Source organism: Oratosquilla oratoria, chromosome 27 (assembly GCF_046742065.1).
Source record: "Oratosquilla oratoria isolate Oo_2021 chromosome 27, ASM4674206v1, whole genome shotgun sequence".
Lineage (NCBI taxonomy): Eukaryota > Metazoa > Arthropoda > Malacostraca > Stomatopoda > Squillidae > Oratosquilla > Oratosquilla oratoria.
Genome location: NC_134803.1, coordinates 11,602,482 through 11,630,226, shown reverse-complemented (window position 1 = coordinate 11,630,226; position 27,745 = coordinate 11,602,482). Strand labels below are relative to the sequence as shown.

General features: G+C 37.3%; 1 protein-coding gene across 6 annotated transcripts in view; it reads left to right on the top strand.

The window, feature by feature from the left end:
* Positions 1 to 27,745, top strand: part of LOC143039895 (glycerol kinase 5) — a 474,671-nt gene that overhangs the window by 425,093 nt on the left and 21,833 nt on the right. For 4 of the 6 annotated variants that reach the window (XR_012967672.1, XM_076210228.1, XM_076210230.1 and 1 more), the window contains 2 exons: positions 464 to 481; positions 1,052 to 1,185. The exons of 1 other annotated variant lie outside the window; for it this stretch is intronic. Coding sequence is in view for 4 of the 5 variants with exons in the window: in XM_076210228.1 (XP_076066343.1) it covers positions 464 to 481; positions 1,052 to 1,185 (152 nt within the window). In the remaining variant the exon portion in view is untranslated. The remainder of the gene's footprint in view (positions 1 to 463; positions 482 to 1,051; positions 1,186 to 27,745) is intronic. One more of the 6 variants, XM_076210229.1, reaches the window with a different exon arrangement.

Here is a 27,745-nt window from a genome sequence, read left to right as displayed (position 1 = left end):
GAATATTATATATCAAAACTCCTGTCAGTTCAATTCCACCCATCAGAAGAACAAAATTAGCTGGCGTTAGCTAGTAGAAAATGATCAAATTAACCTCTGTTGAAGAGATTGAAAAGAATTTAATCAAAATTTTGTTTAATTATCAGCTTGATAGTTACTTTCTAAAATGCTGCAATTAGTGTGAGATTCAGTCACCACTGTAGATATGGTCAGCAAAGTATAATTTTACTTCATAGTAAATGGGTATGTGCTTTCACTCACCCATCCCCTTTATAAGGGGGGAAAAGGTATTTGGTAAGTATATTTTCAAAATACTTTTGTTATTCTTTCATTTTGATGATTTTAGAAATTTCTATTTTAATATTAAGCCCTTCACATACTTATATCTGATTTTTCTTTTCCATTGATGTTTGCTGGACTCGATTGTCGTTTGATGGCTTGGATTGATGTCGGGCTGGTTCAGCTTGTCAAGTACTATACCGTATGCTTTCAACAGTGTTTTTATTTTTGTTATTTTTACTTTGGTTTGGTTTTCTTTTATTTTTTCTTTAATTATCATTATTATTTTGTGTGTGTAAAACTTTGAATTCATTTCTGTTGTTGCTGCTTTATAAATTCATGCTACCCATGCTTATTTTAAACTATAAGTTTATGTGAATAAACTGTGGAGATATATGTATATGTGATCTTTGTGGCATACATATTTTGCCCTCTTCTTTCACCCTATGAATTTTTTTCATCTATTGTAAATATATATATATGTATATATATATGTGTATATATATATATATATATATATATATATATGTAAATATATGTGTATGTATATATATATGTATGTATATATATATATATATATATATATGTACACACATATATATGTATATATATGTGTGCATATAATATATATATATATGTATATATATATATATATATATATATATATATATATATATATATGTATATATATATATGTGCATATATAATATATATATATATATATATACACATACAAGTATATATATGTGTAATGGTGAGGTTTGTTTTTCAGAGTTGATGGTGGTGTGTCAAGAAATGATTTCCTCTTACGACTCATCTCCACACTAACAGGGAAGGTGTTGGAGAGACCTCAATCCACTGATATGACAGCCCTTGGATGTGCTTTCCTTGCAGGACTTGGGGCAGGTCAGCTATAAAGTTAAAAGTTTTGGAATGCAATTGATAATGATTGTAATTGTTGTTGTTGTCTTGAGTTTCACTGACTGTAAGCACATAACAATTGCTGGCAGTAGTCCCTAGGTCCTCCCTTAGTTCACTTTCAGAAGAATCTTTGGAGTGTTTTCTGTGTTGTGTTAGTGAGGGTCTGTTTCATTGTTACTGACTGAAAGTAGAAACAGGAGGGGAGCAGTTGCCAGATACCAGCTCTCCCTGTGTGAAAGAGTGAAGGAAGCACATTTTAAGTAGATAAAGGAGACTTTGGGCCCAGTCTGGAGACAGAATTGCAAATGAAGGTGAGGGGGCTCACAGGGGTTGAGGTGCTAAAATGGGAGATACACTGAATAGGTTTTGGATGGAAGTTGGGTGTATGATTTGACTCTTGACACCCCACTTATAAATGGGGAAAGATATTTTGGTGTTTATTTACCTAATCATAATATACAGGAAAGATGCAGTTCTCATGGTATCCCATTTCCTACCCTCCAGTTCCTCATACCTAGCTTCAAATTCATTTGTGGTTCCAACTTGGTCTGTACCTTAAATTTCCAAATGTCACATTTAGATTCAAATTCATGTGTAGTTTCAATTTGGGTTATATCACCTAAAGCATTCCAAGTAACTGTTTGTGTATTTCCATAGTTGTATCTTACGGGAAGGGGAGCTACACTCGTGGTGTCCCATCTTTGTATCTCACAGTGTCTAGTTTGCTCTTAAATTCATGTATAGTTTTTGCACAGACTATTGTTTTGTCCAGTTTGTTCCAGACATCCATCACTCTGTGTGGATTTTTTTAATATAATTGTTCTTTTTTATTTTTTTTGTCATGTCCCCCTGTATTTCACTTGTCCCAGTTTAACCTCTTCACTCCGGGGCACATCGCACGTCTGGCAGCATTAGCTGCCTGACGTGCGATGTTGCGTCATAATAATCGCATTATAAAAAATAAAGTCAGTGCTCAATCGTTCGTTCTCTTTCACCCGTGTATATTGATAACCATAGAAAATTGATGAAGCCAGTTTAGAAAGAATGGAAATTACGTAGGTACGACTACAATAAATATAATCAAGATGCCGACGTCGGCATCATTGAGTACCCACTTGCTCCTCATGCCACCTACGTAGGCATCACCGTATGGAAGTGGTTAATAAATCTTCTCTATCAAGGACTTCCACACCTTTCATGATTCTATAGATGATTAGGAAATCCTCTCTTTCTCTTCTTTGTTCTAGATTTGGTAATTTAATTTTTGACAATCTTTCCTCATATGACAGCTTTGATAGTGGTATGGTCATCTTCATTGTTGCTCTCTGGATTCTCTCAATTTTCTTAATATTCTATTTGGTACTGGGTGACCATAGTGTTGTAGCATACTTCAATCTAGACCTTATCAGTGTCACTATCATCTCTTCCCAACATATTTCTTTGCAGTTAAAATCACCCGTAAGTACTATCTCCTTCAGTATCTCATTTAACCCCTTCCATACGGTGCCGCCTACGTAGGCATCATGAGGAGCAAGTGGATTCGCGACGCTGCCATATCGGCGTCTTGATTATATTTATTGTAGTCGCCCCTGTGTTTTTACATTCTCTCAAATGTGCCCTGAATCCCATTCTCTGTGGTTTTCAAAATTCGCGGGTGAAAGAGAGAACGATCGATATAAGCGGTGACTATATTTTATGATGCGAGTATTATTACGACACATCGTACGGCTGGCATTGGCTGCTGCCCGCAAGATTTAAGTCCGGAGTGAAGTGGTTAATGAATGCCTTGTGTCTTCTAACATTTTAGAACAATCACCCTCTTTCCAAGAACCTGTTTTTGGGGACACATAAGTCACCACAAACTTTCTACTTTTCATGTCACTATTTTCAACTTTTGTCATAATCATTCCAACACTATTTTCTCACACTGTAACCTTTGACACATTTAAGTTTTTCTTAGTCATGAACATGACTCCTCCACCCTATTGTTCATCTCTATCTTTTATCCAGTGATTATATAATCATTGTTCAACACTATTTGGTAGTAGTGGACCCATTAATTTTATCACCACAATTTCCATTACAGGGTATTTGGGATAGATTTGATAATTTTTTTTATCTTTTGTTATTTCGGAACCATTTGAAGGATTTAATAGCGGTGAAAGGCAACAGATAGCTGATTCTGTGTACTATTGGTGGGTGGGAGAGCTAGAGAGTATCGACGACTGGAAAGCACCAGAATATTGGAAGAGAGTGACCTGCATCATGATGACTCATGCAGGATTGAAAAATTTGGAAATCTTAGCTGCAGGTCAGTGCCCCTTTATTACCATGAAGGCTGTGAAATGTGAACTGGAGAATTGTGACTGAGATGTGGAAGCAGTGGCTAGCAGGAAGGATCATAGTAGGCATTCTGACTCTGTCCACACAATGAAATTTGTTAAGAAGCAGCAAAAAAAGGTGTGGCAAGATCCAGGCAAGGCAATGCGGACCTTGGCGAGAGAGATGGATGTTGGAGTGGTGACTACAAAGAAAGCGCTGAACGAGGACCTTTGCTATTCCTTATACAAGAGACGTAAGGGCCAACTACTCACTGCCAAAGCCCAAAAGAACCACCTTATGAAAGCCAAGAAACTCATCAACAAGGTCATACACCTAGTCGAGCTCAGGATGCTCTGGTTCTTCTCAGACGAGAAGAACTTCTGCCAGGACCAGTTGCACAATGTGCAGAACAACAGGTGGCTAGTCTATAGTCCACATTAAGTCCCGCACTTCATGAAGACTAAGTTCCCTCAAACTGTACAGTATTTACCCATTTGTATTATATGGGAAGGGGAGCTATGCTCATAGTGACCTGTCTTTGTATCTCTCAGCATCTAGTGCATTCTTAAATTCTTGCATGGTTTTTGCACACACTATTGTTTCATCCAATTTGCTCCATTCACCACTGTATGTGGAAAGCTATTTTTTTTATATCAGATCTCTTCAATAACTATTCTTTTTTATCTTTTCATGTCCTCTTGTTTTCCTTTTATTCCACTTTAATAAGTCTTCTCTGTCAAGAATTTCCGTACCTTCCATGACTGTAAATGCCCTGTAGATTTCCTCTCTTCTTTGTTCCAGGGTTGGTAGTTCCAGTTTGGACAATCCTTGTTCGTATATCAATTATGAAAGTGTTGAGGCCATCTTTGTTTGTTGCTCTTTGGATTCTTTTTAATTTCTTTATATTCTCCCCATCTGGGGTATTGGCTGCATGTTATTGTGACAGAGTAGCATACAGTTGATACTTTGAAGGCCTATATAGGGTGACAAAAAATGGGACGGGGGATGGGATTAGGAGGCCTGCCACCTGTAGCCCCAAAGGGGACATTCCTAAAAAAAGTAAAGGCATAAGAGGGTCTGGGAGTTTTCCAACCAGTACCCTAAGGTTTGGGTCTTTTAATGTGCATGGATGTGGTACAGATAAGAGTTAAGGGGGTTGACTCTCATTTCGGTGATTCGCTCGATCGGATTATGCATTTCTGGTCCTCCCAACCTTATCTTTTTATGTAAGACAATGGAAATTTAACACAATGTGCATGGAAATGGGATGCATCTGTGACAGAAATTTCATTGAAATCCATTAAGAAATTTTTACACAACAGACGATTTACTTGCAATTTTGAGTTATTTTTGAAATAACGTTTATTTTTCCAAAAGTATGAGGAGAACAATGATTTCCTTTGGTGTACAGTTAGTAGACATCCAGATGTACCTAAACTAGTATACTCGTAATTATAAGTGAAAAAGAAAGTCAGCCTTACAGCAAATTATAAAAAAAAAAAAAAATCACAACTTTAAAAAATTGTCAAAAATATATAAGAAATATATAAGAATATATAAGAAATATATAAGAATATATAAGAAATTTTTACACAGAATATATAAGAAATATATAAGAATATATAAGAAATATATAAGAAATTTTTACACAACAGACGATTTACTTGCAATTTTGAGTTATTTTTGAAATAACATTTATTTTTCCAAAAGTATGAGGAGAATAATGATTTCCTTTGGTGTACCAGATGTACCTAAACTAGTATACTCGTAATTATAAGTGAAAAAGAAAGTCAGCCTTACAGCTGGTTAAGAATGAATTTACTAATATTGTTAGATATAAGTATCACAATCATTTTCCAACAAGAATGATCAAAATTGCTTATTGACACATGAAGTTATAGTTACTTTTGTGTGAAAAAACTAGTTTTGAGAAAATAGCATTTTTATGTTTATATATTCACTACTCCATAAAAGTGCCTCCAAAGAGTATCAAATGCACATATCTACTTACATAATCCTTTGACCATTTCTGGGAAGTAAGCAGCAGATGTTCATTACATTTCTTTTGTACCCATGCCAGCTGAGAATCGTGACAATCCTAACCTTCCATATCCTTCACATAATGAATGGTACACATTCATTACAATCCCTTTGCTAAGGTGAGTATTCTTGCACTTCTCAGGTTCAGAATGGAGCAAAATACTTCGGCAACTATCACATCTGACATATTTAGTTATGGAGTAGTGAATTTATAAACAAGAAATGTATAAAACAGGATAGCACGTGGAGAAATTATGCACGCATACGCTAACCCTTTTTCGATCACACTGAGTGTGGTGACTGCTGCCTAACCTATCGTACAACAATATCAGAGTATAAAATTCTAAAAAAAACAACAAAATACAAGGAAAACAAACCATAGCAAAGAAAGGGGTGTGGCTGACGGGCGGACCTTTAAATCTCTGGCCCTTTAAACCCGACATTACCTGAGAAGGGTGGCGTTATACGTCTGGAAACCAGTCCCGTGGTGTTCAGGGACACCACACCAGTCCACACACAAAGTTTGACAAAATCAAGTATTTTTCACCGAAATGAGAGTTAACCCCCTTAAAGGGAAGAGGTAGGCAGTATGTTTATGAGGAGAAAGATGGATGTGCTGGCTTTGAGTGAAACTAAAATGAAAGGAAAGGGCAAGTGTGAGTTTGGAAGTGTAGCTGGGAGGTACTCAGGAGTGAAGAGGGGACAAGAGAGAGAAGGGGTGGCTATACTAGTAAGTGAAGAGATAAGTAAGCATGTAGTGGAGTGGAAGGAGGTTTCATCAAAGTTGATGTGGATGAAGGTGAAGCTGGGAAGGGAGATGTGGGTTTTTGTAAGTGCATATGGACCTGGTACTGAGAAGAGCATAGAGGAAAGGGAGTTTTTTTTTTTTTTATAGATTTAAATAAGTGCATAGAGGGATTAGGGAGAAATGTCAATGTAGTTGTATTGGGAGACCTTAATGCTAGGGTAGGAAACGAACCAATAGACAGAGTGATTGGGAAGTATGGAGTTCCAGGTAAAAATCATAGTGGAGAATTGATGGTGGAGATGTGTCTTGAAAGAGAGTTGATGATAGCAAATACAGTGTTTAGGAAGAAAGTCAAGCATAAGTACACATGGGAGAGGGTGGTGGATGGAAGGGTGGCAGATAGAATGTTAATGGACTATATAGTGGTGATCAGGAGTATGGTAGGAAGAGTTATGAATGTACATGTTCTAAGGGGAGAGAGTGGGGGAATATCAGTTCATTTTCTGGTGAAAGGTAAATTGAATGGAGAATATGTGGAGAAAGAGGAAAAGGGCAGAAGGTAGGGAGGTACTTAGAGTGAACTGCTTAAATGAGAATGAAAAGGAGAATGAGTATAAGAAGCTGAAAGAGGAGTGGGAGTGAGTGAAGGATAGAGTAGAACTAGGAGTGGAGGAGGAATGGGGATGGTTCAAAGAGGGAGTCATAAGGTGTGCAAAGATGGTGTGTGGAACAAGGAGGGTGGGAGGAAATAGAAGGAAGGGTAGTGAGTGGTGAGATGAGGAAGCAAAGAAGGGTGTAGAAGAGAAGCAGGCATTCATAGAGTGGCTACAAATTAGGACGAGGGAATCATACGAGAGGTACAAAATAAAGAGAAGAAAAGTTAAGCATAAGATAAAGGAAGCAAAGAGGAGAGCAGATGTGAAATGGGGTAAGAGTATGACAGAAAATCTTGAAAGTAATAAAAAGATGTTTTGGAAAGAAATTAAAAGAGGAAGAGGAATCGAATCAAGTGGAGAAAAGGTTAAAGGTGCAGATGGAGAGATGATAATGGAAGAGAGGGCAGTGAGAGGAAGGTGGACAGTATTTTAGGGAGTTGCTAAATGTGAAGAAGGATAGTGAGGGAAAGGTAGTTGCAGTGGAAAGTGCTAAGAAAATGAGAGTGATGAGTGAGGAAAATGGAGGAGAAATAGGGAAAGATGAATGGATAGCAGCTTTTAAGATGATGAGAGCAGGTATGGTGGACTGGCTGGTGAGGTTATTTAATGTTTGTTTAAGAGAGGGTGGAGTGCCGGAGGAGTGCCTGTATAGTTCCGTTTTACAAGGGAAAGGGGGACAAGTGTGAGTGTAGTAGTTTCAGAGGGATCAGCTTGTTGAGTGTAGTTGGGAAGGCTTATGGGAGGGTCTTGATTGAGAGGATTAGGAGAGGAACAGAGGGAGTAATTGGTGAGGAATAGTGTGGTTTTAGGACAGGTAGGGTTGTGTAGATCAGATCTTTGTGGTAAGATAGATATGTGAGAAAGCTATAGGAAAAGGTGAGGATGTATTTTGGGCTTTTATGTATCTGGAAAAGGCTTACAACAGGGTAGACAGGAAGGCACTGTGGGAGGTACTGCAGATATATGGGATAGGAGGAAAGCTTTTAGGAGCAGTCAAGAGTTTACGAGAGTAGTAGAGGTTGTGTTAGGATTAGAAATGGAGAGAGAGTGAATGGTTTGAGGTAAAGGTGGGACTTTGTCATGGATGTGTTATGTTGCCCTGGCTGTACAATCTTTACATGGATGGGGTGGTGTGAGAGGTGAATGCAAGAGTAGTGGGTCAGGGGTTGGAGATGGTTAAAGAAAATGGAGAAAAGTGGGAAATAAGCCAGTTGTTGTTTGCTGATGACACTGCGCTTGTAGCAGGATCAGAGGAGGGATTGAGAAAGTTAGTGACAGAGTTTGAAAAGGTGTGTGAAAGGAAGCTGAAGATAAATGTGGGCAAAACTAAGGTGATGAGATGTACAAGGGGAGAGAGTGACAGCAGGCTTGAAGTGAGCATTAAGGGAGAGAAACTGGAGGAAGTGGATAGTTTTAGATACTTGGGTGCGAATGTGGCAGGAAAGGGAGGAGTGGGGATGGAGGTAGAATGTAGATTTAGAGAAGCAAATAAGTGCCTTGGTGGATTAAAAAGTGTAATGAGAAATAGACATCTGGGAATGGATGCTAAGAGGAGGTTATATGAAGGAGTGATTGTGCCAACAGCACTGTACAGGGCAGAAATATGGAACATAAGAGAGGAAGAGAGGAGTTTGAATGTGTTTGAGATGAAATGTCTGAGAAGTGTGATAGGGGTTACTAGGCTAGATACAGTTAGAAATGAAGAGGTGAGGAGGAGAACAGGGGTGGAAAGGGAGCTGGGAGATATGGTTGATGAAAGAGTATTAGGATGGTTTGGACACATGGAAAGAATGAGTGAAGAAAGATTAGTAAGAGAGGTGTGGAAGGCAGAGGTGGAAGGAGTGAATATAAAGGGGCGTCCTAGGATGAGATGGATGGATGTGGTGAAAGGGGCATTACAGAAGAGAGGAATGTCTGTTGAGGAAGGACAGGAGAGGACAAAAGATAGGGGTGAATGGAGAAAGGGTGTGTATGGATGATGCTGTGATGCATGAGGGGGAGTGGGTGGGGGATGCTGGGTGAGGAAGTATGTATGAGAAAAAATTTGACACAGCCCAAAGGGATTTCTCTCTGTCTTCTTTTCTGCATGAGGGAACAGAAAGGGGGGTCACCAAATTTATGAAGTGGCCTTGCTGTGGATGTGCTAGTTTTGCAACACTGCTTCTGACCCAGGGCATTGGACAGGATACAGGGATGACCTATCATTCATGAGGTGCCAAGATGAGAGGGAGGGAGGGGAGTGGAATATGTAGGAAATGGAATGGGTGGGAGTTGTTTCTTTGCCTTTTTCTTTTTGGCTACACCCCGTGTAGGGGGGGAAAGCCTTTGGTATATGTACATACATACATATACCAAGGCTTTTTCCCCCTTACAAGGGAGGTAGCCAAAAATGGAAAGGCATAAAAACACTCCCACCCATTTCATCCCTAAATACACTCCACACCCCTCCCACCCTCCCTCTCATCTGAGCACCTCCTGGATGACGGGTATATGTATGTACTGTATATTCTTTTTTGTGCTGGGTGTCCATAGTGTCACAGCATACTCCAATCTTGGTCTTATCAGTGTGACTTAATATATTATTTACCATTACTTTTTCCAAGTATTTAAATGCCACCTTTAATGATCTTAGTAAATTGTAGATTTGTATGACTATTTTGTTAATATGCTTATCTGATGACATATCTTATGACATATCTTATCTTAATAACACATATCTTATCTTAACACATATCTTAATAACACAATGTAACACATGTTTTGTTTATTTGTATTTTTTCATGTTTATATATGTATTTCGTGTCACTGAATCCAAATATCACATTAGTTTTGACGTAACATCGATATTTCTTTATTTATTCTTGATTTTATATTTTATTGATTCAATCTACTTTAGCATTCTAAGGATAATTATACAATATCTAGTATTTTTTTCATAATATGAAGTGTATTTAAGAGCTACAAAATTAGTAAGAACAAAATAAACAACACAACTTTGCACTGCAAGTGTTTTGATGACTCTTCTCATGATTAGAAGTGCTTTGACGATCGAGATTTTCTAGAATGCATGCTTTCGTCTTTTCTGACTAGTGACCATATGTAATCTCCCATCATAGCAGTATTCCATCGTCCTTGATATCTTCTTTCCATAGTTGCGATATCCTGATGAAATCTCTCGCCATGCTCCTCACTGACAGCCCCCAAGTTTTCGGGGGAAGAAATCTAGGTGAGAATGCAAGAAATGTATCTTCAAGGACATACGACAACCAAGTTTCCTGAAGTTCTCAATAAGCTTTGCCACTATTTGTTTATAATTAGGGTCCTTGTGATTTCCTAGGAATCCACGAACTACATCACAAAATGAACACCAAGCTTCTCTTTCAACTTTCGTCATTGCTCTTTCCAGTTTCTCCGACTTCAACATTTTGTTTACCTGGGGTCCAACAAATATACCACCCTTGAGCTTAGCCTCAGATAGCTTGGGAAACATGAGACAAATTTCTTGGAAAGTTTCGCCTCCAAAATCCAAAGCCTTCACAAACTGTTTAATTAACCCTAGCTTGATATGAAGTGGGGTTAATAAAACTTTTTTCGAATCTACTAGAGGCTGTCTGAGAACATTTAACATTCCTGGCTGCAGTTCAACTCTTGGGGGCCAATGAACTTTATTATAATGATCATCATCAGCCCTGCTGTCCCATAAACAAAGAAAACAGGAATACTTTGTGTATCCCCCTTGTAAGCCAAGCAAAAAGGCTAGCATCTTGAAATCACCACAAATATCCCATTTTAATTCAGCATAATTGATTTTTTCAAGAAGCTGTTTGACATTATGATAGTTTTCTTTCTTCTGTACTGAGTGTGCAAGAGGCAAAGATGGGTTTTTATTTCCATTGTGGAGCAATACTGCTTTGAGACTTCGTGTTGAGCTATCTATGAACAGTCGCCATTCTGCAGGATCATGTTCAAGTCCAAGGGCTGTAAACAAACCAGTAACATCCTTACAATAAAACATATCATCACTAAAGTCATAATAAATTTTAAATTCTTCATGTTGTTTCCGGTACACAGATGTCCTGCAGTCTTCTCCTAGTAGATTCCATTCTTTCATCCTTGATGTAAGAAGCTCAGCTCCTGACTTAGTAAGACCTAAGTCTCTGATTAAGTCATCTAGCTCACTCTGACTTGGAAAGTGAGGCTCCGAAGTCATTCTTGGTGCGAAATCTTCGTCTCCCATTTCATGGCTGCTGCTACCTGCTGACCCTTCAGATGAAATTTCCATTGCATCTTCCATCTGGAAAGAAAGAAATAACTAAATATAGCAACTTCAACAAAGATGAATAGCATTAGTATTCCATATATCTTTAGGAAAGTGAATGTATATTAAGTACTTAATATTGAAGTTAATTAAAAGTAAAGAGAGTATGATAAAAATAAACTTGCATTTTCTGGTGGTTGTGGTACTGGTAAGCTATCATCATGTGGGACAGGTGCTCTAGATGATGGTATGTCTGGATACTGCAGAGCTTGTCTTCCTTTCACTTTCCTGTACTTCGTCACATCAATCATACAAAAGTAGCAGTCGTCGTGATGGTTCTTCGGCTCTCTCCATATTCAAGGAATGGCAAAAGGCATTGCCCTTCCTGTACGTCTCAGCCATCCTTCTAGAGTAGATCGGCAGCTTCCACATATCACATGAGGTGCCCATGGCTTGTCCTGGTCACCCATGGGCATTCCGAAATAGAATCTGTACGCTATCCACACTTTAGCACCTCTCACGATCTTATGTAGTACTTGTTTTTTCCCAATATAATAACCACACACATAGCAAAATGTATCAGGAGAATTTTCACATCCTCTAGTAGCCATCTTAACAGGTAAATAGTTTGTCATTGATCTGAAAGAGAAAATTAGATAAACATTTAGTAGCAGACCACATAACAATTCCAAAATATACATGGTAACATTGAAATTATATGTATTTCTATAACGGTCGATGATACATAAAAAATAATTGCATATTTGAAATCAGCAGGACAAATGGATTAATAAACTTTAAAAAAAATACAATAAACAAAACTTTTGAAAAAAAATGTTACGTGGTGTAATTACTCTTAGGTCATTTTCAGAGCTAATTTTTTGTTTCCTTTGTGTCAATTATATAGTGTCCTGTTATTTTATTTTATTTATTTTTTATTTATTTATTTTTTCCAGACTATTATACATTTCTTGATGTTGAAGTTCACTTGTCACTTTTGGCTCCATTCTCAGACATTGTCCAGGTCTCTCTGTAGTGATTCAGTCTTTTTCTGTACTTTCTTTAGTAGTTTTGTGTTATCTGCAAAGAAGTTCATATAACATTCTACACCTTCATCCATGTCATTTATATAAATAGCAAATATTATCAAAGCTAATACTAAACCTTGTGGGACTCCACTTATCATTTCTCCCCAGGTCAAGTTTTTATATCTAAGTACTATCCTCATTTTTCTCCTGTTCAAGAAATCTTCCATCCATTTCAATAATTTTCCTTGTACACCTCCTGTTGTTTAAAGTTTTCTTAATAGTTTTTGTGTGGTACTTTATCAAACACCTTTTGTAAATCCAGGAAAGTACAATCTGCCCATCTGTCCCTTTCTTGCGTTATATCTATTAACTTTTAATAAAAAGGAAAGGGAGGAGTGGAGGTGGAGGTAGAATGTAGATTGAGAGAAGTTAGTAAATGCCTTGGTGGATTAAAATGTGTAATGAGAAATAGGCATTTGGGAATGGATGCTAAGAGGAGGTTATATGAAGGAGTGATTGTGCCGACAGCACTGTATGGGACAGAAAAAAGAGATTTGTTTTAAATGGCAAAACTTCTGGATGGAAAAATGTTATGAGCGGAGTTCCTCAGGGTTGTGTCCTTGGGCCCATTCATAGTATGTATAAATGACATAGACCACGGACTAAAATCTACTGTTTCCAAATTTGCTGATGATACAAAACTGTGCGGAATGGCAAATGATCACTCAAACCAATTAGATATTCAAGAGGATTTAGATAAATTACAGCAATGGTCTGAAAAATGGCTAATAAAATTTAACACAAGTAAATGCAAGGTAATGCACATAGTTAAAAATAACAATAAGTACAATTACAAGTTATTTGGAAATTCGTTAACAAAAGTGGATAGTGAAAAGGATCTCAGCGTAATTATCAGTAATGATCTCAAATCATCTAAGCAGTGTATTTCAGCCTCTGAGAAAGCAAATAAGATTCTAGGACTGATTGCATGATCTTTTGACTTCAAAAGTCCATCACTCATTAACAAGCTATATAAATCGTTGATTCGTTCACATTTGTAATACGCTGTTTCTGGTTGGTCACCAAATCTCATTTAAGACATTGACAGATTGGAAAGAGTACAACGGTGAGCCACAAAACTGATTCCAAATATCAAAAATAGGTCATATGAAAATTGACTAAAACATATGAATCTGTTTTCCCTAAAAAAGCGTAGACTCTGAGGTGACTTGATACCAGTCTTTAAGATTCTAAAGGGGATTGACAACATTAAAAGTGACAAAATTTTCACATTGAATGAGAATCAGACAAGAAACAAAGGTCTCAAACTGTCTGGAAATAGATTTAATTTGGAAGTGGGTTGAAACAATTTTGCCAACCATGTAGTTCATGAATGGAATAAATTTCCTGCAGAGGCAGTGCAATGTAGTTCAATTTGAAGCTTTAAGATTCATTTAGATAAACACCTAAGCAAGATGCTGTAATGACTATCATTTATTTTATATTATTTGTTTATTTGTTTTGTTATCATTTGTCTTTATCATTATTTGCTTGATGTAATTTATTGAAAAGGCGAAGACTTTTCGAGAGACTGGTTTTAACTCGGCCGAGTATGTACTTACTCTCTTTCGCCTTATTGAGTCTATCCAACTGTTATTTTAAATTGTGATGTAATCCTCTTTTGTTTTTAAAGAGAGGTTTCTCTTTACAGTTGGGAGTAAATGTTCCTCCGAAATTGATTTACAGTAATTTTATATTATTTACTTTTAGTTGACACAAATTCTCAGCATCTGAATTTCACAGAATCAGAGATTTGAAAACGAAGCTAGCAGCTAGCAGTAAGCAATAACTATATATAACTCGGTCATTGTTTACTTTTTCACCGACCAGAATTTTCGGTATTTATTTCAAATATTTAAATTTTTCAATAGACTACAAATTATCAGTAGCAATTGATCATTAAAATGATTAATTATTCAGATTTTATCCAATAATTTAAATATACATAATTTATTACTTTAATGAAATTAAACCTCCAGAGTTCAATATGACGTCACCTTTTACGTAATTTCTAATATACTCCAGACAAGAGATTGCATTTGTAACAAATGCAATGAAATGCAACCTTAATTGTGTCCAAATCAATATAAATACAAATATAATGAATCAATAAGATTTAATGCCTCAAATCAATCTTTAATAAAACATTTTATTCTCACCCTTAGATTAAGGGTGCATTATTTAAACCACCACCTAAACACATGTATCCTCACCCCTGAACCAGGATGTAGCATTTTACCCAACACCTAATACCCAATTTATAATTTATAAATAATCAAGTTTATTTTTCATAAATTCACGCTGCTTTAATGCAGCCTTTCTTTTTGGTTTGAGATCTCTATTATTTGCAGATGGAGCTTGAGGATTTGTTTGATTTGAGTCGTTTCCAGTATCTACCTCTGAAGGTTGTGATGGGTTTTGACTTCCAAGAGTGATATTTAATTCCATGGGATTACCTTACTTTACCATCGTGCCATATCCTCTTGGACTTCAGCAACCATGGAGTGCCACCGTTCACGGTCCCTAGTTACTTGTAACATCTGTGCTGGTTTGAGTTGTTTTCCTGTCGCCCTCATCAGCCTGTCCATATACTTCTCCCTCTGCTTTCCTCTTGCTCTCCTTCCCTCCACCATTCCCGTCATCACCACCTCTTCCAACCCTTCCCTCCTCATTATATGTCCTAAGAATCGCAACTGTCTTTTCCTTATTGTTGTCATCAATTCCCTATCTGTCTCCATTTCTCTCAATACTTCTTCATTTGTTTTCTTCGCTGTCCATGGTACTCTTAATACTCGTCTCCATATCCACATTTCTGCTGCTTCTAAGTTTTCCTGCAATTTTTTGCTGATTGTCCATGCTTCTGAACCATATAATAGTGTTGACCATATAAATGTTTTAACTGTTCTTCTCCTTATATCTGTAGACATTTTCTTGTTTGTTAAAACCCCTTTCATTTTCTGAAACGTGATTTTAGCTATTGCTATCCTTTATTTTATTTCTTTTTCACATCTACAATCTTCTGTCAATACGCTTCCCAGGTACAAAAATTTGGTTACTTGTTCTATTCTTCTCCCTGCTATTTGTACTTGCACTCTTGGTGGATCTGTTTTACTTGCCACTAGTATTTTAGTTTTCTCCATATTTACGTTTAAACCTTTCTCCTCACTAGCTCTTATGGTTACATTCAATAGATGTTGCAGTTTATCTTCTGAGTCAGCCACCAATACCGTGTCATCAGCATATCTGATATGATTGATATTAAATCCTCCAATTTTAATCCCTTCCATTCCCTCTAATTCCCTATGGATCATATCCCCATATAAATTACCGTATATTTCCACGTATAAGACGACCCTAAAATCCAACAATTCACCCCTTAAAATTGGGGGTCGTCTTATACTACCATTATAAAAATCAGACCTTGAATTCTACGTGAGATGACTTGGTAGGCTAGCCTGCCGATAACCACAGATACACAGGAAATGATTCACATTATGATAAGAACTGGTAATAAAGGTAATTAAACCATATTTACCTTGTATATTATTGGCATATCTTTATAGTAAATTGCAATTGTTAATAAATACGAGGAATAATTCTATATTAATGAAATTACGGTACTTTTAACGGTCTCACTAAAGGTCGACCAAAGTCGACCAATGCCGACCAAGCCCAAACAGTGACAGCTTTTGCTCAAATGCATAATTTTTTATAGAAATTAGCATATGGTTGCATTATTTGATGAATTTTCTTTAAAATGTGTGATTTTCATGTAATTTGATCAAAGAAAAGTTACGTTTTTATCTTCTGCAAAATTACCAAAGCCGACCAAACACAAAAATGACGGCTTTTGCTCAAATGCATAATTTGGTCAGTGTTGGTCGACTTTGGTAATTTTGCAGGTGATAAAAACGTAACTTCTCTTTGATCAAATTTCATGAAAATCACACCTTTTAAAGAAAATAGGTCAAATACATACTAATTTTTATATAAAATTATGCATTTGAGCAAAAGCCGTCATTGTTTGTGTTTAGTCGGCGTTGGGCGACTTTGGTAATTTTGCAGAGGATAAAAGCGTAACTTCTCTTTGATAAAATTACATGAAAATCACACATTGTAAAGAAAATAGGTCATATAATGCAACCATATGCAAAAGCCGTTATTGTTTGGGTTTGGTCGGCTTTGGTTGGCGTTGGTCGACTTTGGTCGACGTTTAGTGAGACCGCAACCTTTTTCTTTCGCCAAATTTTCAGTAATTTTTAAGACTGAAAATAGCAATTTTGGATTACTGTACATTAAAAAAACATTGATTTTATCAATAAAAAATATATTACAGTAGTTGCATTTAAAACATAGAAAATTTAAAAATTATGAAATTATAAAAATTTCTAATCATCATCAATATTACACATCAAACGTATTTCTAAAACCTTTATTTTCAATAAAATTACATTACATTTAAAACTTAAAACATCATAAAACTTTATTACTTTATTTATATAAAACCCTTCAATCTCGTCACAATCATCACTCTGTTTCGAAAAGTTGTTCGAACATATCACAAGATTCCTCAAATATGCCGTCATCGTAGGGATCCCAGCCCGGTTCCGGTGAGTAGACTTCGGCTTCATCATCACTTTCATACAATATAATCTTCAGTGCCATCCATGGCATTACAGATTCCGAATTTTTTAAAAGATTTTACGATACTTTCGACCTTAACACTTTCCCAAGCTTTAATAACAAACTCGCAGAGAACATCAAGTGATGCACTACGCATACCTCCACCTTTTGTAAATGACTTCTCTCCATTCGTCATCCACTCGTTCCATTGATACCTAACGTTATCTTTAAACTTCGAACCAGGAACGTAAACAAATCGTTTTTGCTAGTTGACGTATATTCTCAGAAAATCGTGATACATGATTTGCTTTGTTATTTCATTTATTTTGAATTTATAAGGATACAGTAAGTAATTTATCTGGTATAAGGATACAGTTAAGTAATGAGAAAGAAAAGAGAAAGAGCGGAAAAAACGGCTGATAAACGTAATCAAAACAATTCTCTTTGTACGGTAGGTTTGATACACTGATGCTTTTGTAATTTAGCAGTCGTCTTATACTACCGATATGAGATAAATTCATAAAAATTTGCTCTAATTTTGTACCTCGTCTTATACAAAGGTCGTCTTATACACGGAAATATACGGTAAATCAATCTGGAGACATAACACAGCCTTGACGCACTCCCCTCTTTATAGCTTGAAATTCTGTTCTTCCTCCCCGTACCCTCACTGCTGCTCTTTGCTTCCAATACAAATTTCTGATGATACTCATGTCTGCTATTTATATCGACTCTTTCCAAAATATTTATCAAATCCTCATGTCTTACCCTATCAAACGCCTTCTCGTAGTCAACAAAGCAAAGATATACATTTTGTTGTTTTTCTATCATCCTCTCCATAATCGTTCTTATTATAAAAATTGCATTTGTTGTTCCTTTCCCTTCTATGAAACCAAATTGCTCCCATGAAACTTGTTCTCTCACTTTATTTCTTATTCTATTTAAAACTATCCTTAATATAATTTTGGTTATTTGACTCATGATACTGACTGTGCGATGTTTACTACATTCCATTGTTCCATTTATCTTTGGTAGTGGTATAAAAATCGAGTTACACATATGTTCCGTTATTGTACCCTTTTCGTAAATTTGGTTTATTAGACCAGTGAGTATTCTTATTGCAAAATCCCCTAATGCCTCTAACATTTCAATCATCACACCATCCTCACCCATGGCTTTCCCTTTTTTCATTTTCTTCATTGCAATTTCACTTCCTCTTCCATTATTTCTTCCCCATCTAGATATCTATAATTTTCCTCTTCTCCTTCTTGTCTGTCGTCCTCAAATAGGTCCCTTACATACTCCTCCCATCTATGTTTAATATCCTCCTCATCCATTAAAACCTTTCCTTCTCTATCTTTGATTGCCCCCCCATTACTCCCCTTTCTCTTGTTAATTTCTCTAATCTTATCATACATCATTTTAGAATCCCTTTTTTCAAGGTCCTCAATTTCCCTACATTGTTCATCAAGCCAACTCTCCTTGGCATCTATACACTTCTTTTTGATTTGTCTATTAAGTTCTCTATATTCATTTCTATCCCTATTTTTAGCTTCCATGGGATACAAATTCTTTATCGTATGGAAGGCAATTTCTCCATTATTTTGTTTCACTTTAACAATCCTAACCTTATTGCCATGCCCAATAATTATCTCTAATATTATTCCCATTAACCAAAAGGGTCTGGGTTTATTTGGATGTTTAATCAAAACTACATCTTTCTTTATCTTGTCAGACCATTCTTTCTGGTAAAGATTTTTTGCATGATCCCTTAAACTCAGAAGATAGTCTTCATACCACAACCTTCTAAATTCCTCAAACATCTCATTCTGCTTGCAAAGTGCATTTTCAAGATTTTCATCATTAACCCAAATATCAGTTTCATCCTTGAACATCAATGAACCAATGTTGTTAAGTTTGAGGAATGAATTTGGAGTTATAAATTCAAATTCTTCTGAACTGGCTCTAGTGAGAGGTCTAGAATTAATGGCATTTTTTATGTTTGAAAGGGCAGTGAGAAACTCAAAATATGTTGATTTAGATCTTCCAATTGCCTTATACAGACAGTTTTTTACTGTTCTGATAAGACGTTCCCATGCTGCCCCAACCCATGCTGAATATACTGGGATTCTTACATATTTGATATTGTTTTTTGAGAGTTCATCCAAAAATTCACTCGACTCGAGAGTTTTCTCTAATGTCTCCCCCTTTCACAAATGATCGGGCATTATCACTGTACAAGTAAGTTGGAATAGTATACTGATTACAAAATCTTTGAAAGGCCAGACTGAAATTCTTAGTTGACATGTCAGGCAACAACTCAAATTGGACAACCCTGATATTAAGACAAGTGAAAATCAATATAAAATATTTACTCAAAGCATTAGTATTATCTTTTCTCAATCAACTCCCACATGATTGAAAGGTCTGATCAGATTCATGTGCTGCTTAGGCATACTGGTTACTTTAGGGTAATTATAGGCAAGTGCATTATACTTCTGGCAAATTTTGCAGTCCTTAATTGAAGCTTTAACAGAAGATCTACCCTTTGGGATCCAGAATCCTTGGGACCTTAGGAAATTTAAGGTAGTACTGACTCCCATGTGTTGTACCTGAGCATGACAAAATCTGGTAAAAAGTACAGTGAAATGGTGATCTTTTCCCAAAAGTACAGGATTGTGCACATTATAATCAAAATAAAGTGATTTGGAAATCTTTCCTCGTGATCTCAGGATGCCCTTTTCATCAAGAAACAAGTTTAAATTCAATACTAAGGAAGGCACTTCTGAATCTTTAAAGTTACTTGACTGACTGATTTATCATGATCCAATAATCCAATGCCTTCTCATGAGAGTTTTCACCACTCTTCATACAAATCCACTTGAAGAGATACTCAGTGATTTTCATAACTTTGTTATAGTTTGAAAACTTATTAATGTCAAAAATAGGTTTGATTTCAACTTCCTTTCCTTGCATGGTATTGTGAGTATTGATATTTTGATTTATCAGATTAAAACCCACACTCAACAATGGGTATTTAGGCCAGGTATTTAAATCATATTTCATCCAATCTGGTCCTTTGGGCCAAAATTCAAATTTATCGATGAATTTGTTGTAGGTTAAGCCTCTAGTTAAGAGATCAGCAGGATTATTTTCAGTTTTGACATAATTAAAACTAATGGGAATGTTATAATCCCTTTCAAGCTGTTGTAGTTTACTATCCATCTCACCTATTCTATTTTTGACAAACTTAGATTTTAGTTTAGTCTGTCTGGTTATTAACCAGTTGAGCACAACTTGTGCATCAACAGCAATATTAATATAGTTGAATCTTATATTGGAATAGGCATTCAAAATAGTGTAGATGCACTTTAAAGCAAGAATCACTCCAAGCAGCTCCAAGACTGGGATACTATGTTCTTTTTCCTTGTTAGCAGGAGCCACTTTTGCTTTAGCAAATAAGAGGGAACTACTTTCCTTACTGGTACCATAAGCAACAAACCCAAAACAATTTTGTGAGCTGTCACTAAAAATATTAAGTCCATACTCTTCATTCTCATTTAATGCCTGCCTATTAAAGGAGACCTGATTAGCTTTCTCAAAGTCTGGTTTGATATTATCCCACTCATTTATTATGTCCTCAGGCAATTTTTCATCCCATCCTAATTTGTGTTGCCACACCTTCCTCATCAATAACTTTCCTTTGATACTAATGGCTAAGACTAACCCCAGTGGATCGAATAAACTTGAAGTCTCGGATAACAATTGTCTTTTAGTACTGACAGAGTGAAATTCAACAGGCACAAACTGCATCTCATCTATATTAGGATTAAATCTGTAACCTAGAATTTTCTCTGTCTCATTTGAGTGTTCAACCAATTTGCCATCCCTTTCTATCAGTTATCTCAGTTCAAGTGAATTTGAATTCCAAGATCTTATAATAAAACCAACAAGAGCCATTCTTTCATAGCAAAGCCAATAAAGGTCAGTCATTTCCTTAAAATTATTACCTGTGAATATTAGATTATCAACATAGAATTGACTGGAAAGAATGTTAGTGCATTTGTCAAGAGGAAATTTACTGGCATGTTTCTTTATTACATAATGTAGAATGAAGGGTGATGATGTAAATCCAAATACTAGAGTTCTATATCTATAAGCAGTCAATTTATCCCTTTCCCAAAGGAAACAAAAACGGTTCTTGTCAAACTCTTGGCTGAGCCTAATTGACAGGAAGGCCTGCTTGATGTCACTCAGCAGGATTATATCATTAGTTCTAAAGCAAAATAACAGTTTAAGCAAGGACTCCATTAGATCAACTCCAGTATATGCAGCCTCATTCAAAGAAGGTAGATTCTTATCAGTTTTTAGTGAACAATTGAAAACTGGTCTAATCTTAGTTGAGACCTGCTCTTCCATCTTAATGACTGGCCTATGTGGAATCCAAGAGTGATTATTCACCTTTTCATCAGAAAAGTCTATTTCAATCTGCTCTATGATTCCATCCTGAAGCTGCTTATCAAAGACCTCTTCATAGTTTTCATAAAGATTTGACTTTTTAAGATTTTTTGAGACTCTCCCTAAAACTTTTCTGGCAACCTGAAAATTAGAAGGGACCAGTTCTATTTTTTCCAAATGCCAAGGAAGCTTAACCTGGTAATGGCCATCTTTAAACTGAATAGCTTCATTAAATCTAGCAATTTGTTCTTGATCCTCTGAACTATAAATTTCATTCTTACTAATTCCAATAGATTCCAAGCTAAAGAGATATTCTATCCCATTTTCAATATCTGAATCACTTATAATGTTTTCTAGAGGATTAAAATAAGATTTAATTGGATTAAGTATCAGATTAACTGAGGTGTCATGAACTTTAGAAGACTTCTGACATTGATAATTTTGAACTTCATTACTTGCCGGTTTTTTTTACTAATTTGAGAAGCCTGTTTCCTAGTCGAGAAATGATTGACATTACCAATAGGAATTACTTTATTTCCAATTACCATGCAGCTCCCTTGCAAGCACGGGGCAAATGAACATTCTGGAAGGAATTGAAGCAAGTCTACACCTATCAATGCATCCACCTCTGTTAATTCATTATCCTGATTTATTCCAAAGGCTTCATCAGCCAATTCAAAACCTTGATCTTTTATATTTTTTAGGGCTTCATTCATACCCGGTACTAAAAAAAACTTATGCTGAGTGAAGGGTCAATAAGAAATGGCATTTGAATTATCTTATTCATTTTAACATCTCCTGTTACCGTCATTCAGGAGGTGCTAAGATAAGAGGGAGGGTGGAGGGGTGTGGAGTGTATTCAGGGATGGAATGGGTGGGAATGATTTTATGCCTTTTTCTTTTTGGCTACCCCCCTTGTAAGGGGAAAAAAGCCTTGGTATATGTATGTATGTATGTATTTTAACACCTATTAAGGTTTCCTTAAAGCTCTTAACTTCAGCTCCAATGAGGTACAGTGATCGTGGACTGGCTGGTGAGGTTGTTTAAAGTCTGCTGGAGAGAAGGTAGAGTGCCAGAGGACTGGAGTGCCTGTATAGTTCCACTTGACAAGGGGAAAGGGGACAAGTGTGAGTGTAGTAGTTTCAGAGGGATTAGCTTGTTAAATGTAGTTGGGAAGGCTTATGGGAGGATCTTGATTGAGAGGATTAGGAGAGGAACAGAGGGAGTAATTGGTAAGGAATAGTGTGGATTTAGGACAGGTAGAGGTTGTGTAGATCAGATCTTTGTGGTAAGACAGATAAGTGAGAAAGCTATAGGAAAAGGTAAGGATGTTTTTTGGGCTTTTATGGATCTGAAAAAGGCTTATGACAGGGTAGACAGGAAGGCACTGTGTGAGGCTTTGCAGATATACAGGATAGGAGGAAAGCTTCAAGAGTTTTTACGAGAGTAGTAGAGCATGTGTCATGATTATAAATGGAGAGAGTGAGTGGTTTGAGGTAAAGGTGGGACTTCAACAGGGATGTGTTATGTCTCACTGGCTGTTCAACTTATACATGGATGGGGTGGTGCAAGAGGTAAATGCAAGGGTGGTGGGACAGGGATTGGAGATTTTTAAAGAAAATGGAGAAAAGTGGGAGGTGAGCCAGCTGTTGTTTGCGGACAACACTGCACTTGTAGCAGGATCAGAGGAGGGATTGAGGAAGTTGGTGACAGAGTTTGGGAGAGTGTGTGAAAGAAGAAAGTTGAAGATAAATGTGGGTAAAAGTAAGGTGATGAGATGTACAAGGGGTGAAAGTGACAGCTGACTGGAAGTGAGCATTAAGGGAGAGCGACTGGAGGAAGTGGATAGTTTTAGATACTTAGGTGCAAATGTGGCAGGAAAGGGTGGAGTGGAGGTGGAGGTAGAATATAGATTGAGAGAAGTGAGTAAATGCCTTGGTGGATTAAAAAGTGTAATGAGAAATAGACATTTGGGAATGGATCCTAAGAGGAGACTATATGAAGGAGTGATTGTGCCAACAGCACTGTATGGGGCAGAAACATGGAACATAAGAGAAGAAGAGAGAAGGAGTTTGAATGTGTTTGAGATGAGGTGTCTGAGAAATATGATGGAGGTTACTTGGCTGGATAGAGTGAGAAATGAGGAGGTGAGGAGGAGATTGGGGGTGGAAAGGGAGTTGGGAGATAGGGTGGATGAAAGAGTATTAGGATGGTTTGGACACATGGAAAGAATGAGTGAAGAAAGACTAGTAAAAGAGGTATGGAAGGCAGATGTGGAGGGAGTGAACATGAGGGGTCATCCTAGGATGAGATGGATGGATGGGGTGAAAGGGGCTTTGGGGAAGAGTGGAATGTCTGTTGAGGAAGGATGGGAGAGGACAGAAGACAGGGGTGAATGGAGAATGGTTGTATATGGATGATGTTGTGATGCATGAGGTGGAATGGGTGGGGGATGAGGGGTGAGGTAGTATATGTGAGGAAAATTTGATGCAGCTCGAAGGGATTTCTCCCCGTCTTCTCCTTTTATGCATGGAGGTGATGGAGAGGGGGGTCACCAACTTAATGAAGCAGCCTTGCTGTGGATGTGCTGTGTCTTGCGACACTGCCTCTGACCCAGGGCAGTGGACAAGATGCAGGGATGACCCATCATCCAGGAGGTGCCAAGATAAGAGGGAGGGTGGAGGGGAGTGGAGTGTATTTAGGGATGGAATGGGTGGGAATGGTTTTTATGCCTTTGTTTTTTTGGCTACCTCCTTCGTAAGGGGGAAAAAGCCTTGGTATATGTATATATGTCAGTTTTTTATTATTTCCTATATACCTGTTTGTTTATTATTTAACTATACCTTTGTATTATTTGTTTTATTATTTATATTTTTATAAAAAAAAAAAAAAAAAAAAAAAAAAAAAAAAAATAATCTGACCTAGTTATGGACCAAAAGGTCTCCTGTTGGCATGCTCCACCTTTGTAATCCTGTGTAAGGAAAGGAGCAACACTTGTTGGGTCCTGTTTCCTATTCTCTAATTTTCTAACATACCCAGGCTCAAATTCATGTGCAGTGCCATCTTAACCTATATCCTTGAATTTCAATTTTCTTATTTAGATTTGTTTGGGCATGAGCTATATCAAGTTCTGAGCTGTACCACATATTTATGCATCTGTATGGAAAATTGTATTTCTTCACAACATTTAGACATGTGGTCTTTCTTAATTTCCTCCCACTTCGTAACCACTTTGGTGTGATGACTCCTACATAGGCATCATGAGGCACGAGTGGGTACACAAGGATCAGGGCCTCGATAAGGGGAGGGGCGGGAGGGGGGGCAGCATTTTTGGTGAAAAGAAGGTAAAGCAAATTCCTCCTAATGTACTTATAATGCTTGATTTATTTATCATGAGTTGTATGTATGAATGATGTGTGTATAAATGTTGTTTTGTGGATGAATGTTACATGTGAATCGTGCTAGTGACTATCAGATGTGGAAGGTAGTGGTGTGGGGGGGGGGGCACTTTTCGACTCGCCTCGGGGCGGCATTTACCATGTCAGGGCCCTAACGAGAATGCAGGCATCGGTGTCTTGATTATATATATATTTTTTGTAGTCATATATGAGTTACCCCCAGATTCTGTGAACTGGTTTGATCACGTTTTCTGTGTTTATTACCCAGAGTAAAAAATAGAATGAGTAATACAGCAGTGACTTTATATTTTATAATATGAGTAGTGCGATGCAAATTATATATGGCAACAGATACTGCCCGCAAGAATTTGAGTTGTACTGAAGTGGTTAAAACCCTCCCATCATTAATCAGGTGATCTCTTTTGTCAATGTTATCTGTCACCTTAATCGCGACGACCCCCTTAAGTGACCTTAATACTGTAATCATATCACCTCTTTCTCTTCAATCTTTCAAGGATGGCAGACCCAGTGTTTCCTTATATGGTGTATCTGACAGGCTGTGAACTAGTTTGGTTGCTGCCCTTTTTATTCTTTTGAGTTTGCTTATATCCATCACTCTGTGTGGGGACCATACTACTGACTCATATTTCAGTCTTGGATACATCAAGATTTTGCTGAATTTATTCATTATCTCTTCATCCACATAGTGGAACGCTATTCTTAACCATTTCAGTACAACTCAAATTCTTGCACACAACATTGGCCACCATATGTAATTTGTATCACACTACTCACATTATGAAATATAAAGTCACTGCTGTATTACTCGTTCTCTTTTACTCTTAGTAATAATAAACCTATCTCTTCACTTACACCTTGTTGTCTTGGAGTGGAAGGAGGTTTATTCAAGGTTAATGTGGATGAAGGTAAAACTGGAAAAGGAGATGTGGGTAAATGCATAGAGGCCTGGTAGTGAGAAGAGTTAAAGGCAGGCTTTTTGGATAGATTTAAATGAGTGCACAGAGGGATTAAGGAGGAATGTCAATGTAGTAGTATTGGGAGACCTTAATGCTAGGGTAGGAAATGAACCAATAGACAGAGTGTTTGAGAAATGTGGAGTTCCAGGAAAGAATTGTAGTGGAGAGTTGATGGTGGAGATGTGTCTAGAAAGAGAGTTGATGATAGCAAATACAGTGTTTCGGAAGAAAGTAAAGCATAAGTACACATGGGAGAGGGTGATGAATGGAAGGGTGGTAGATAGAGCATTAATGGACTATGTAGTAGTAGGAGTATAATAGGAAGAATTAAGGATGTACATGTTCTAAGGGGATGGAATGGGGGAAATATCAGATCATTTTTTTGTGGAAGGTAAGTTGAGAGTGGAGGATAGATGGAGAAAGAGGAAAAGTACAAAACATATTGAGGTGCTTAGAGTGAACTGCTTAAATGAGAAGGAAAAGGAGGAGTACAAGTAGAAGGTGAGAGAGGAGTGGGAGGGAGTGAAGGATAGAGTAGAGCTAGGTGTGGAGGAGGAATGAGGATGGTTCAAGGAGGGAGTCACAAAGTGTGCAAAGATGGTGTGGGGAACAAGAAGGATGGGAAGAAATAGAAGGAAGGGTAGTGGGTGGTGGGATGAGGAAACAAAGAAGGTTGTAAAACAGAAGAAGCGAGATTTCACAGATTGGTTACAAAATAGGACGAGTCATATGAAAGGTACAAAGAAAAGAGAAGAGAAGTAAAGCATAAGATAAAGGAGGCAAAGAGGGGAGCAGATGTGAAATGGGGTAAAAGTATGACAGAAAATTTTGAAAGTAATAAAAATATGTTTTGGAAAGAAATAAAGAGGAAGAGGAGGCGAATCAGTAGAGAAGAAAAGCTAAAAGGTGCAGATGGAGAGATGATAATGGAAGAGAAGGCAGTAAGAGGAAGATGGGCAGAGTATTTTAGAGAGTTGCTAAATGTGGAGGAGGATAGGGTGGGAAAGGTAATTGCAGTGGGAAGTGCTAAGAAAATGACCATGATGAGTGAGGAAAATGAAGGAGAAATAAGGAAGGATGAAATGAAGGCAGTTGTTAAGATGATGAGACCAGGTAAGGCAACTGGTGTGGATGGATGCTATGCAGAATGTCTGAAAAAAGGAGTTACAGTGATGATGGACTGGTTGGTGAGGTTATTTAATGTTTGTTTGAGAGAGGGTAGACTGCCGAAGGACTGGAGGAGTGCCTGTATAGTTCCACTTGACAAGGAAAAAGGGGAAAAGTGTGAGTGTAGTAGTTTCAGAGGGATTAGCTTGTTAAGTGTAGTTGGGAAGACTTATGGGAGGATCTTGATTGAGAGAATTAGGAGAGGAAGAAAGGGAGTAATTGGTGAGGAATAGTGTGGATTTAGGACAGGTAGAGGTTGCGTAAATCAGATTTTTGTGGTAAGACAGATATGTGAGAAAGCTATAGGAAAAGGTAAGGATGTTTTTTGGGCTTTTATGGATCTGGAAAAGGCTTGTGACAGGGTAGACAGGAAGGCACTGTGGGAGGTTTTGCAGATATACAGGATAGGAGGAAAGCTTTTAGGAGCAGTCAAAAGTTTTTACAAGAGTAGTAGAGCTTGTGTCCGGATTAGAAATGGAGAGAGTGAGTGGTGTGAGGTAAAGGTAGGACTTCGTCAGGGATGTGTTATGTCACCCTGGCTGTTCAACTTATACATGGATGGGATGGTGTGAGAGGTAAATGCAAGGGTGGTGGGTCAGGGATTGGAGATGGTTAAAGAAAATGGAGAAAAGTGGGAGGTGAGCCAGCTGTTGTTTGCGGACACTGCACTCGTAGCAGGATCAGAGGAGGTATTGAGGAAGTTAGTGACAGAGTTTGGGAGAGTGTGTAAAAGAAGGAAGTCGAAGATAAATGTGGGTAAAAGTAAGGTGATGAGGTGTACAAGGGGTGAAAGTGGCAGCAGGCTGGAAG